The sequence below is a fragment of the Panthera tigris genome, chromosome B4 (genome assembly GCF_018350195.1).
Source record: "Panthera tigris isolate Pti1 chromosome B4, P.tigris_Pti1_mat1.1, whole genome shotgun sequence".
Classification (NCBI taxonomy): domain Eukaryota; kingdom Metazoa; phylum Chordata; class Mammalia; order Carnivora; family Felidae; genus Panthera; species Panthera tigris.
In genome coordinates, this window is record NC_056666.1 from 5,493,298 (window position 1) to 5,507,217 (window position 13,920).

General features: G+C 56.3%; 1 protein-coding gene across 4 annotated transcripts in view; it reads left to right on the plus strand.

Annotated features, from left to right (window-relative positions):
• PFKFB3 (6-phosphofructo-2-kinase/fructose-2,6-biphosphatase 3) overlaps window positions 1-8,911 on the plus strand; it is a 74,842-nt gene extending 65,931 nt beyond the window's left edge. For 3 of the 4 annotated variants that reach the window (XM_042990977.1, XM_042990978.1, XM_042990975.1), the window contains exons 14-15: window positions 635-808; window positions 6,242-8,911. In XM_042990977.1, coding sequence (XP_042846911.1) covers window positions 635-808; window positions 6,242-6,286 — 219 coding nt within the window. In that variant the 3' untranslated portion in view covers window positions 6,287-8,911. Of the gene's footprint in view, window positions 1-634; window positions 809-2,231; window positions 2,255-6,241 lie in introns of all 4 variants that reach the window. The other variant, XM_042990976.1, reaches the window with a different exon arrangement.
• Window positions 8,912-13,920: the final 5,009 nt, after the last annotated feature.

The following is a 13,920-nucleotide window of genomic DNA, read 5'->3' on the forward strand; positions in this document are numbered from 1 at the left end:
CTTGGCGGGAAGACTCGTGTTTGGGCCTGGCTTGCCTTGCTGCCCACCTCGGGGTTTCTGCACCTCTAGTCCCCTGGCAGGGGTTGAAGCCAGCACTCCTCGTCCCAAGCCGGGGGGGGCAGTGATGGGGAGCGGGCGCTGTTCCTTGTCTGCTGTGCAGATCCTGGCTCACGGTCAGCGCAGGGAGTCTGGCACCGACACCTTCTCCTCCCTGCCCTCAGTGGTTGACCTGAGCCTCCCACTCAGGCCTCCCTCCCCCTTCCTTGGCTCTCTTGGAGGCTGGCGGCCGGGTTCTTTTCTCCGACTCATCATCTGCCGCCTTTGAATGACTGTCTGCAGAGCTGGTCTTGTGTTCTCCCTTCGCCTGCCTTGAATGTTGTGCTTGTCCGAGTGGGTGTCTTGGAATGTTCCGGCACAGGGGCTCAGGAGGTCATCCCTTGTTCTTGCAGACTGGGGACGCAGGACAGCATGGCACCCCTGCTGGTCCCCGGGGCCAGTCGCCGCGGTCAGTCTCGTGTCTGGGAAATCCAGAAGCAGAGAAACGTTTTTGGTTTGGTTTGGGGTTTTTTTGGCTTATATACTTCCCCACTCCTTGTAACTGTCGCCTTCTCTCTTTTGTCTTTGTCTCGCTTAGGATGCAAAGAAGGGACCTAACCCGCTCATGAGACGCAATAGTGTCACCCCACTAGCCAGCCCCGAGCCCACCAAAAAGCCTCGCATCAACAGCTTTGAGGAGCATGTGGCTTCTCCCTCCGCTGCCCTGCCCAACTGCCTGCCCCCGGAGGTGCCCACGCAGCTGCCTGGACAAGTGCGTTCTCCCCTCTCCTTCCTCACAGTCAGTCTGGGTCGGGAGGAGAGCAGCCGTGGGCAGCGCGTGTGGGCGGTGGACGGGGAGAACGTGGGCACGCCCTCCCACGAGGTCCGTGACACCCTGGGGTCCTTCCTCGCCGACCTGAGCGCACACACCTCTTTCCTGAGGAACAGAAAACTGGGCAGAGCAGAAGAAATGGCCGAGTCTGCGTCCCGCTCACATTCCCAAACCCTTTGTTTTCTCAAACAAGATTGAAGACAAAACCCTAGAAGTTTCCATTCAGCTCTGGGCCCTTGGCCACGTGTGGCCTGAGGACGTCTTTTCTGTCCCAGGCCAGTGGCTGAGGACCTTCCTTGCGTGCTCCCTTGCATCCGGTCCCCAGTTGGAGAAAAGTGTGTCCCCCTCCAGAGCCGGGTTAGAACCTGGACAGCCAGACTCGCAGGATGGCCTGGGAACAGCCACTTTCTTTCATCACGTAGTTACTTTAGCAGGTAGTAAAAACACCAGTAAGCAAAAATCTAGTTAGATTTTACTTGTGTCGTGTGCTACGGAGATTAAAAGCTGAAGGCTCTTGGCTGTTGGACATGAAGATTTATTTTCAGAAGAGCAGTCTTTTCCTCGGTGACAGCCAAGAATCTTTGCCAACACGTGAGACATAGAAACTCCTGGGCACATATTTGGGGGCCACCTTGAGGCCTCCCCCCCACCTCCACCCCCACCCACCACGTCTGGGCTCTTAACAGATAACTCACGGGCTGAATTTTGAGTCAGACTTACGAGCTCCGTGCTGAGGCCCACAGACTTATCCTGCATTTCTCCTCAAGCTCATTTGAATTCTGTGGTGTCTGGAATCGGGATGGGGGGGAGAGGGCCGTGCAGCCTCGGGGAGGCCACCGAACCTCTTCAGGCCTCAGTTTTACCGTCTGTGGAATGGGGGCGTGGCACCTACTGCAAGAGGCAGGGCCAGCGAGGTAGTTCGTGCTGAGCGGCCGACACATGGTGTCCCCACTGGCAGTAGCTGTAGGATTTTACTGCGTTTTTCTGTGAAGGCTGAGATCCGAAGCGGTCTGCCTGTGACGCCCAGTTGTGGTGGAGACCGTGGGGTCATAGTTGGAAGTTCAGCGGCTGCTGTCGCAGACACGTGAGGGGCACTGGCCTGGGCCGGGGTCGGATGGTATGTGGGGCCGACCCGGAGGAGGGTCATAGAGGACGCGTGGCTGGGGCTCCCCCGACTTGGACGGGACCGTCCTTTGAGGTGGCCAGGCCAAATCCCCGGGACGTCTGGAAGCCGTTGGGTGGGCCAGGCCGGGAGGCTGGACAGGGCTTCATGTCCCCACAGAGGATGCCTTGGTTTCGAATGACTTGGGGCCTGTACCCTGTCCTCTACTGACTTCTCTCTCTCCGCTTTTTCTCTCTGCAGCCTTTGCTAGGGAAAGCCTGTTTGTAAGTATTTTTCTCTGAATCGTTTTGCCACTCGCCCCTCTTTCTCCTTGCTTGCGGGTTTGGCCTTTTGCCTGTGAAAATGCTGCGGGTGGTGACGGGTTTTGTCAAATCTGATAGAGAAGGATGGGCATGGGGGCGGAGGGAGGGAGGATTCATGAACTTCTAGAAAAGGAGACAAGAAGCCACATGGCCCAGCTGCCTTCAGCGCGTCTGGCTGCCAGCACTTGCTGCACACGGCTGGCTTCTCGCACGCCCCTCGGGGTCCCAGTTACCAGTGCTCGCGGTGGCCCGAGCTTGACGGAAGTCTGCTTTTTCCTTCAGAGTCAGATTTCCATGCCAGGCTGGGTCTTCTGCCCCTTGCATTGTCTTTTAAGTTCTGTGCCTCCCCTTGGAGAGGCCTTGCGCGTTAGAAGGCAAAATCTGCAAAACAAACGGAGGACGGACTCTTGGTGGGAGTGTGGTGGGGGCTGCAGCCCTGAAGCCCCCCCCCCCTTCTGTCCTCGCAGAGGCTCCCGGACCCTGACACCCTGGGAAACCGTAGTTCTGGGTCCAGTTATCCTGTACCAGCACGTGCTTAGCCTTAACAGTCACGTTCAGGGTCAGGTGCAGTGTTCCGGTCAGACCCTTGGTTTCCCCTCTCCTTCGGCCGGAGCTCTCCCTGCAGGAAGTTTCTGGTTAAGGGTCCGCCGGAGCGCCTGCTGGATAATTCAGTGTCTCCGCTGTTCCAGTGCGCCTCACCCTAGCCCCTCAGGTCACACCTGCCCGTCCTCCCTTTTGCTGATTAAGTTCTTTTCGCCACTTGATGCAAAAACTGAGCTGGCTTGAGGAGTCCAGCCTGTCAGCTTCAAAGCGGGGCTTGTTCTTGGAAAATAGTAGCGGAGCATGGTGCTTGGATTCCGTGGCACCGCCTGCGGGGAAATCTATTTTGGGATACTGGACAGCTCACGGCGAAAGTGCTTGCTCACGTGTGTTCTGTGCCTTTGGGCCTTAAAATAAGCCCAGGAGGTCTGCAGGGCAGTTCTGTCCCTTTTACCAGATGACCGAGGGGGAGGCACCTGCCTACGGCCGGCCGGCCGGCCGGCCAGTAGCAGAACCAGGACTTGAACGGGTCTCCTGGTCCTGAAGGCTGACTGCTTTCTCTCTGCTGGTTTCTGGGAACGGTCAAGGGACTGCTCACCTACCCCTGTCCCGGGCAGCTGTGAGGCACAGGGCCGAGCTGTTGGGTTTCGTTTCTAGCCCTTGCAGGGTCCCCATGCAGCCGCCCTCCACGGCTGGGTGTGTAACTGTCCGTTAAACTCAGTCTTAAAAGACGAACCGCCCCATGTCTGGTACCTCCTTGAAGCCAGGCGTAGAACACGGAGTGCGTCTAGATCAAGAGTTCCCCTTGGTGAAAACGGGCCTTTGGATTTGGAGCCTTCCGCTTTTGCCTCTGTGCATATTCTGTTCTTTTTGGGCCGTGGCCTGATGTTGCCAGGAAAGAGCTCTTCCTGCTGGGAGGGTCCTCTCAGGCACATCCCCCCACCTTCCGAGGTTGACCTTGCCCGTCTCTGTGGCTAATAGTGCTTCCGGCTAGAATGCCTCCAGTTCAGCAGAAATGTCTCCTCTGGACCCGCCACGCCACTCTGGGGTCCCAGCATCCAGCCCAGCCTGGGAGCGTGGGCCCGTGTCTGGGATTGCAGGCCCCACACCTTACCGCTAAAATCGAACTGAGCCGGGCTTGGGTCTCGGTTTTACTACCCTCCCTCTTTAGAATTCTGGGCGAGGTGACGCAATTCTGGCACATCTGCTTCCTTGTCTGTAAGGTGGAGGCGGTGACACTTTGAGGTGTTTTTGATCAGGAGAGGATACACGTAGCACTTAGCAGAGTGCCCAGTGCGTACTCAGGGTCTGGCGGAGTGTAGTCGTTATCGTGGGGGAGGTAGTGCCCTGAACTTTGGGGGGATGCCCGAGGCCCCTGGGCTTGCACTTGCTCTGTATTTTGATGCCCCCCCCCCCTGCCGTCCCACACAGGCCAGTAGGATTTCTTCTCCTGAGTAGCAGGAGCACCGGGAGCCTGGGGAGTGTGGGGCACCCCCGGGGGCTTACGGGTCGTGCCCTGAGGACACAGCGATCGTGGCTTCATGGTGAAACTGTCACCATCAGTGACGACAGCCCGGATGGATGCAGCGCCCTGGGGGGCCCACACTAGTGCTCCCGGCCACCAGACCATCCGGCCATCCTTGATTTTTAAGTTTCAAATGCGCACTGAAAAGAAGATAGTACTAAAAATGTTTTGTTTTGTTTTTCTTTTCCGACCTGTTTCTTCCCTTCCCCCCACTATGCTTGAAAGACGAACTGTTTGTCACATTTTCTCAAAGTTTTCTCCCTACTAACCTTGGAAAGGTAAATGGCTCGGTGCATGCCCCTCTCTGTCCCCTCTGCATCTCCCCGAGTCATGGCATCTCAGCCTGTCAGGGCATCTTGGTCTGTGTGACGACGGGCCATCGTGCAGTATGTGACTCATACACCCGTGCCAGACGACTTGTGTCTTTCAAGAGCAGCACCATTGTCTCGAGGTCCTCTCTCTCTCTCTCTCTCTCGTTCCCTCCTTCCCCTCCGTGTGGCCTGAGCCAGGGCACCATGAGTGAGTGACGTGACGTGGTCCCCAGTGTCATTGTTGCATCTATCATCCGTGGGTGCTCGGAGCCTTGGGCGCGAGATGTCTGAGGGTGGGTTGAAGCCGGCAGGTGCAGCGGGACCTGGCAGCATCCCGGGCTCTGACCCCATCGGGGGAGACTGGGTGCAAGGCCACAGGGTCCTCCTGGGAGACCCCCACTCACAGACACTGTCTGATGTGCTCGTGACTGGAGGGTCGGGTGGCCTGGGCGGAGTCGGGCTGAGAGCGGGCTCAGGTCTGAGTGCGGGGTCTGCGAGTCCCTAGAGATTTCCCCACGGTGGGCCCTTGGTTCTGCCTGGAGGGGAATGGGCTGCCATGATCCTGCATATGTGTGTGCCCGGCGTCCACGCTCCCCTCACCCTGTCCCTTTAAGACAGTCTCGGTGGACACAGGGAGGGAAAGAACACTTATAAAAGTGGTGTTTCCTTTCTTTGCGGCGGATTCAAGTCAGGCAGAGAGCCCGCTGCTGTGCAGTGGCAGCTGTCATCTGTTCCCAGCCGATTGAAAAACTATTTTTTTTAACGTTGAGAGAGAGAGAGTGTGAGCAGGGGAGGGACAGGGAGACAGGGAGAGAGAGAATCCCAGGCACAGAGCCCGACGTGGGGCTGGAACTCAGGAACCATGAGATCGTGACCTAAGCCAAAATCAAGAGTCAGCCACCACCCCAAAGAACATTTTTAAGGGGTTTTTGATTCTGGCAGCTTCTCAGGGGTGGGACTTGTGGCCAAGATTGCTTTTGTTGGAACAGGAAGAGAGCTTTAGTGAGTGACACCTGCCTTCTCTGCCTGGGTCCTCCCCTGTGACGTCCACTCAGCCCAGGGCACCTGTGTTCTAGCTGCTGAGCCCATGTTCCTAGAATGTGGGTTCTGGGGGCTGGAGCTTACGGTCTACCTGAACCCCGTTGGGAGGAGAGTCCCGGCTCGTCCCCTGCCCGGCCGCGGGCAGCAGGAGGGCCCTGGGTGTGGGCGGGGGCGATCTCGAGACGCGAAAGGGCCAGGCCCTGGAGGCTTCCTTAGGTGCTGGCGCTCAGTGCTCCCCAGAGCTCTGACCCGCCAGGGCCACCCCACCCTGCTTCCCCATCTAGAGGCAGATGCCTGGCCTCCCCCGGCCTTGCCAGGCCCTTCCCCCCGGGCAGCTCTGGGCTTAACCCCCGCCACATTCCCGGAACCTCCCTGGGCTTTCTTCTGCCCAGTTGGTGAGGACGCCCATCCAGGGTTGTGTTTTTCTGTCTGGGGGAGGTGGGCGGTCTCACATGCATGGCTTTGGTCTTGAGAAGCCTAGTCGACAGGAAATGCTAACTCCCCTTCCTCGCCCCTCTCTTCTGGAAACAGAACATGAAGAGCACCCAGAGTGGCATCGACACCAGGATGCACTGAGGCAGGCCCGTCGGCTCCGTGCCAGTTCTGTTCCTGCAGCTTTTCCTTAGTGCTTTTCCACCCGCCCGAGGCCAGCCATCCCCAGGACGTCTTCCGAACAGGGTGGGTGGTGTAGAAGAGGGGCCCGCCGCTCAGACAGAACCGTGCCCCCGACGGCGGCTGAGACCCCAGGAGGCCCCTCCCGTGTGCGCACCCCGCGCTGGCGCCCCCCCCCCCCCGGCCCCCAGCCTCGCTGACCCCCCACGAGGCTCGGAAAGGACAATGAGCGGTGGAAGAGGTGAGAGAGGGCCCTGAGGAGGGGACGGTGGCCTCCAGGCTCTTCTGTTTTGTTTCGTTTCTGTGATCCTGACCTGGTATGTTCCCAGCCTGGGGAGAGGACACGGGCCCCAGAATCCTAAAATCGAAGGGGGGTCTAGTTGCTGAAGAAGAAGGGATGTTGAAAACTGTCACAAGGCTCTTCTGTGAGTCATGGCCCCGGACGTTGCCTCGTGAGGGCAGGACTCGGGCTCGTGCTGGGTTGGGGCCGGTCCCGGAGGAGGAGGGTGAAGGCTCTGAGCCACCGTGCAATGCATCCACAGCTTGCCGGGTCTGCGCCCTGCCTCGGAAGAGGGTGACTCACGCACAGTGTGGCCGTGCAGGCAAAAGGAAAGGTTCTGCCGGAACAGTCCCGGGGCCTCACCCCCCCCCAGGGAGCTCTGCCGTCTCTGCCCTCCCGCCTGGGCCCCAGGCCCCCACCCTGGAGCTGCTTGCTTTTGCACTTTTTCAACGGCAGAAGGCGGGACCTGAAGGTTGTACCTTCTCTCCACGAACTTACATGTTTGGGGTTTGTGCCCGTGGGGGCTGGAGCTCGGAAAGAACGTGGGGAGTCGGGTGCGCCCGTGCCATGGGGAGCTCGGAGGGACCCGGGAAACCAGCCGGAGAGCAAGTCATGTGGATCATTGCCAGGCTGACCCGGATGGTGGCACAGAGATGATCAAGGGTCACCTCCTTCCTCCAGGATGTTCGTCACCTCCCTGTGCTTCCCAGGTGGGGACGGTGGCCCAGCCGAGACCTCACTTGTGGCCACTTCCTCCAGGAGGCTGCCTGTGGTCTCCTGGCAGGACTGAGGACTGAGCTCAGTCCTGCTTGTTTTTGTGGAGCACCTGCCCTACGCCCAGCGGGTGCCCGGTGGCTGCGAAGTCCGAAGAAGACGGTGTCCTCGCTGGTGTTCGTGGCACCTGTGGCATCTTTTTGGGGTGGCTCACAGCAGGGAGACGTGTGGTTCTAGATACCTGTAGTTTCTGCCTCCTGGTTTCTCCTCGTTGCCTCCACGTCCTGGGGAAAAGGAGGCGTCTTGAGGCCCAGACAGAACGATTTGGAGACTCCGGCGTAGGATTTGTCCAAGCGACCCTTTGAAGGACCTCTCAAAGCTGGAGGCAAAGGTCGCTTCCCTTGCTTGCCCTCTGCTTTCGAGCCTGACGGTCTCGCCCCCTCTTGTCTTACGGGACAGGCTCTGGGAGCGCGGCTCTGGGGGCTTGGACATCCGGAGAGGGCACCGGACAACGCGTGTTTCTCTGGTTGGGGTTCAGTGGGAAACTGGGATGTGCTGTAGATGCCCTGCGGTCAAGTTCGTGGGTTTCACACCAAAACCCGCCCCCTCCCCCCCACCTCCTCCCCAGCCGGGCACCGTGCCCGAGGATATGTAACATCTCTGTTCCTGTGTAACTGAAGAAGGGCTATTTTCCCTTTCCTGCCAACTGAGTCTCGTCGGGTGGCGAGTGTGCACGGGCACAAGCGTGTGCTTGTGGGTTGGTCTTCTCCCTGGCAGCCCAGCTCTCGCGAAACGGCTTCCACGTGTCCCTCTCTCTGGCCTCCTTTTCCCACCGGTTGTCGGAGCCCACGCTGAGCTTTGACCCTTCCTGCCGATGATGCTCGCGGGGCTGGGTGTGGGTGTGGGTGCCCCGCCCGCCTCCAGCTGCTGAGGTCAGTACCTACCGAAGCGAACATCCTGCACACGCGTTTGTCGGGGCCTAGAGGAGGCGACAGAACGTGCCAGCGGACGAGGAGCGAGACCTCAGAGGTTGCAGAAGGCTGCCCAACTGAAAGCCGTGATCGGACTCGAGGCGCCAGCTGGGGGACGTGTTTGACCTGCACTCACCGGGCTCCTGCCACTCTGACTATGGCCTCTCCCCGCCCCCCCCCCGGCCCCCCGAAAACCACCTGGGACCAATTTTGTTCACTTGGCATAGTTGTTTGTGGGTGGGTTTCCCCTTCTCCTCATTCTGTCCGGAGACCGTGGGCGAAGCTCGTCATTTGCGGGCAGCAGAGGAACGGCCGCACCAATGATGTTTTTCGTTTGTAATACTTGAAATTTATTTTTTTATTATTTTGATAGCAGATGTGCTATTTATTTATTTAATATGTATAAGGGAGCCTGAAAATAGAAAGCTGTATAGATTGGGTGTAGTTCCGTGGTTGGTTTTGGGGGGCCTTTTACGTGTGACTCATGACTTCTCTGTGTTCTGTATAGTTGTCTGAATTAATGACCTGGGATGACGCTGTGCCAGCTTTCAAACAGGGGATGCTTTTCAGAAATTTGTATATTTTGCAGTTGCCAGAACAATAAAATACCTGATTGAAATACGCTGATGAAGTGCGCCCCTGGTCCTTTCTGGGGGCTGGGAGGGGGGAGGCGGGAAGAGACGTCTTCAGCTGACACTTGTGGTCCACGCACTGGGTGGCTCTCGCTGGGCTCCTGACCGACCCGCCAGCCCTGTCATCTTTAAACAGGACGTGCCAGTACTGATTGCCAGCATCGATGCGTTACCGTTGACTAGAATCCGTGGTGAACACTAGGGCTCCCTCTGGTTCCACGGGTTTTGGCCAGTGCATACCCGTGTGGATGTCCCATTACCGCAGGCAGAGCGCCCCAGCAATTCGCATCCCCTTCACCCCGTGTCCTTTCCCCTCAGCCCTTTGAACGGCAGCAGTGTCTCTTACACAAGCATCGCCCAGTGGGACGGGCCCTGGGCGGATTACAGGAAGCCATTGTGTTTCAGGTTCCGGGTTCCTTCCACCATCCCCCCCCCCCCCCCCCAGCCCCTTTCCGGTTTCTGCTGGGGGAAAACACTCGGTCCACGTCTAGGACCAGTCTGCCACACCTCGAGCAAGTTACTCTCCTTCCGCATCTTCATGCCTACCGATGAGGACGCTCGCAGACCGGGCTGAGGGCCGAACGAGAGCCCGGAGCATTTCCTTCAGGCAGAGGATTGGCGACCGGCAGTGCCCTCACCGGGTCCGAGTTTTCCTCCACGGGCCCCACTGTTAAAGACTCCAGAAATAGCCCTTCTCCCAAATTCGTCTTTGCGCGTCCCTGACGCGTTCTCCGCCCCAGGTGCGAAGAGAGCAGGAGTCGGCAGTTGGGCACCTCCATTTGAAACGACTCCCGAGGTTCTCTGTAACCGGCATGGTGGGCAGAGCATTTGGGTAAAGGGCCTTGTCCGGTGACTGGGGTGCGAACACCCCCGTGCGGGCCGGGCTCTCAAGTTCTGAGCCCACGTTTCAGCGCTCGCTGTGCGTTGGGTGCAGGGCTTGGAGACGTGGCCTTCGCAGATGTGGGTCTTCACCCCTAGGTCGGGCCAGTCTCTCAGGTTATGGCCCCAGGAGATTAGAAGGCCGTCCTAAAGGAGGATGTGTGCACGTTTTCAAAACCCGGGCCTGCTGGGTCACGAAAGTCCGCAGGTGTCGTGACCTTTTGGGCAAACTCTGAGATCCATCTGTGTGTGACCTTGGGCCAGAGCTATAATTACTGGATAAATATTGACGAAAGGGTGACCAGGTGGGTGAGTCAGGGGGAGGAGAGGGGCAGGAAGCCGCAGGACGGTGGATGCCAGAAGGAAATGGATTCGCTCACTGGGTCCCCGACGTGAGCCAGACACCCTGTGGCTCTTCGTACCTTGAAAGCCAGAGCAGGAGTTCCCCTGTAGCAGATAAAGTCATTGTGCTAAGTGCTAACAGCTACAAGACTAAATAAATATCGAGTTAATGATCTTCAGTGATCCTTCGGGGCGCCCTGGGAGTTAACCTGCTGTTGCCAGGCCCGTTTTGTAGATAAAGAGCATGAGACTCCCTGAAGGAAAGCAACTTAGCCCTGAGCATGGCAGGCCGGTTTTAGCGGTTCCGATCCAGGTCTCTGGGACTCTCAAGCTTGTGGCTTTAACCGCTGTAAAATGTCACCTCCACGTGGCCGGGGTCTTTCCACGGTAATGGGAGTTAGCAGTGCAACAGGTGAGGCGTCCGGTGGGCTTTAAAAGCTGCTTGCCCGTCGGGCCGGGAGGATGGGCTGGCCCTCCCCACGTGCTCCCTGCGGTGCTCGGCTGCTGCTCAGGTGGTCAGGGTCTCCAGAAGAGTCAGCAGCAACAGCAGCACGTCAGGCCCAGGATTTCCGAAATCCCCAGGTCATGCCCCAAATCTGTCTTGGCAGAAGTTCCTCCAAGAATTTTACTGGCACTTCCAAGAGGCAGCAGATAGATAGCACTGGGCCAGAAAGGTGGGCGGCCAGCGAGGGGTGGGGAGCGAGCATGAGGGCGTTTGGAGGGGCTCACGGCGAGAAAGCAGCTGGTGGCTTTGCTCTCAGCAAGGCAGGGCAGTACCTGCGTTCTTTAAAAAAAATTCTTTTTAACGTTTTATTTATTTTTGAGAGAGTGCAAGCCCGAGAAGGCCAGAGAGAGAGGGAGACACAGAATCCAAAGCAGGCTCCGGGCCCTGAGCCGTCAGCACAGAGCCTGATGTGGGCCTCGAACTCACAAACCGTGAGATCGTGACCTGAGCCGAAGTCGGATCTTAACCGACTGAGCCTCCCAAGTGCCCTGGCACCTGCATTCTTTATGCTGGAGGCTCCCACCTGCAGTCCAGACCCGCTGGTGGGAGCCTCCAGCCAGCCCGACTCTCCTCTCCCTCTGCCCTTGGCTCATTTAACATTTTTCTCGCCAGCATCGTTGGGGATATTTTTTATAAACGGGATATTTTAGTAAACAGAACTGGGAAAATTAGTCCGCTATTTGAGAAGAAGCTAATTAGATCATAGCATTGCACTATCCATTTTGACCTCAGTGTTCAAAAAGGATCAAACTGTTGAAAAGGAGAAGAAAATATTGGGTGGACAAAAGTCCAGCTTAAAGGCAGTAAAATAAACCACAAAGGAAATACTGAGATTCCACAATGTAACTATTTTAACTTCAAAGTCATTAACAACGTTGTGAGCAGAAGGGAAGCAACACGCTGAGAAATTTTGCAACAAATCTGTTATCCTAATTATCCTAAAATACAAATTGGAGACCCATCCAGAGTGATCAGAAAAATGTGCAGACTCTCCTAGATTCCCAAAGGCTTTTATTTAATCTTTGCCCCACACCTTTGCAATCTTATTTTCTTTTTATGTTTATTTATTTTAAGAGAGAGTGCAGGGGAGGGTCAGAGAGAGCGAGAATCCCAAGCAGGCTCTGCACGGTCAGCACAGAGCCCAAATGCAGGTCTTGAACTCACGTACTGTGAGCTGGTGACCTGGGCCGATACCAGGAGTCAGAGATGTTTAACCGACTGAGCCGTCCAGGTGCCCCTGCGATCTTTTAGACTAAAGACAGGGCAACTGAAGTCTGGTGGAGTTAACGCTATGAAGGTTGTTTTAAACACTTCATTTTGAGCTCACATTTTTTCAACACAGCATGAGTGGGTTTAAATCAAGATTTTCTCGGCATGTGAGCAGGCTTTACAGTCAATGCATTGATGGCCCAGGTAATCTTTATAAAGGCACTGGTTTCTCAGCCTGCAGGTTCGGACATACTCCTAAGACCGTACTAAAAGAGAACCCCCATAGAGACAACAGAGGCACCTCAAAACATGGTACTTTTGCCACTTAGGACTAAAGAGGATCGTTTGCACATTCCCGGGGAGACGTCTTTGGAGATATTCAGTTGCCCGGCTGCCAATGGCAGGTCTCATCTCTTTCACGCACAGGGATCGTTGGCCGCGTAAGATTCAATGCACGGGGTGAAGTGCAGATTGGGGCCGGCTGGGTTGGGGGAGATACGGGATGGTAGTAGGGATCAGGGTGGGCTCAGCGGGGAAGTGTCCCCCGTGTATAACGTGCTCCCCAAAAAGGGAGGTGCCTAGGTGGCTCAGCTGGCTGAGAGTTGGCTCTTAGTTTTGGTTCAGCTCATGATCTCACGGTTCGTGAGACGGAGCCCCAGCTCCACCTTGACAGTGTGGAGCCTGCTTGGGATTCTCTGTCTCCCTCTCTCCGCCCCTCCCCTGCACACGCCTGCTCTCTCTCTCTCAAAACAAATGTTAAAAAAAAAAAACTTCATGACATGGCATCGTCGACGAATCCTCGATGCTGGGGGTGGGTGGGTGGGTGGGTGGGGGGTACAGGTAAGCTGTCCGTTTTCGGTTCCCTGAGGCCTTAACTAAGCCGCAAGCATCAGGGACATACTACTTTGGACATGTCGGTTGAACTGGTCTAAAGACATCTCACCTGTTTGTTCTGGCAACTATATCTGGTGAGGAAAGGGGCAGAGGCGGCTCTTAAGGCCTGGGGTGGGGGACTCAGCTCATTTCCAAGTCCTGGCTGTGTGGTAGAATCCAGGGGTTGGGGCCAGGGGAGGCAGCCAGCCACGAATTGATGGGGCACCCCCAGGCTTTGGAGACGGATGGTCCCAGGTCCGTCCGACTGTCCCACCACGTTCTAGATGCGTGGCCTTGGACAAGTTACTTGTCATGTTTTTTAACTTGCTTCCTGTTCGTAAAGCGGGGATGTTCATACCACTTTTTTTTTATTATAAGATTCACCACTGATTTGTTAAGTTTTCACGCAAAATAGAACAAACCATACGTACATCCGATGCGAGACACAGTTCAACTTCTGGATGTGTTAAATGAAGACAAAAATTCTCCTTAGAAGTGAAGAAATACCATAATTACTTTTCAGGCTTTTTGTGAGGATTCAATCTTAGAAGTGAAGAGACCTTGACAGTTCCTGGCACAGAGTAAGTACCAAAATGGTAGCTATTCGTCTAATAGCACCGGGTGCTTTAAATGCAACGTAGATATTGTTATACCCACTTCGCAGATGTGGAACTGAGGCCAGGAGAACTTAACGATCCTGCTTGGTTTTGCCCAGCCACAGCTGGGGGTAAGCCTACGTTGGTCAGACTGCCAAATCACGCAGCCTAAGAACCACACAGCTGAGCCAGGCCCGGCTGGATGAATCACCAACCACAAGACGGGGACTGAGTCGCGTGTTAATTTTAGCAAGCAGGCTTTTGTATCCTGGGGCTATGGAGAGGTCTGTGGGCATTTAAATGAATAGATTTTCTTCAATGGGCTGTGATTCAGGATGATTGCAGAGCCCTGAAGACCAGATATCCAGTGTCTAAGGTTCCGTGTTTTCCCCTGCCCCCCCCCCCCCCCCCCGTCTTCCAAGCCAGCATCTTTTGGGATACCCTATTCCTGGGGTACACAGAATTTCCCAGGGGTACACACGCATAGTTTTAGGGGAGTAGGTTTCCAGATCCTCAACCTCCATATTCACTCTTCCTAAAATAGCCGGAGAAGTTTGTTTACTCGGCAATTGCAATGGTGTTTCTTTGCTTTGCAAA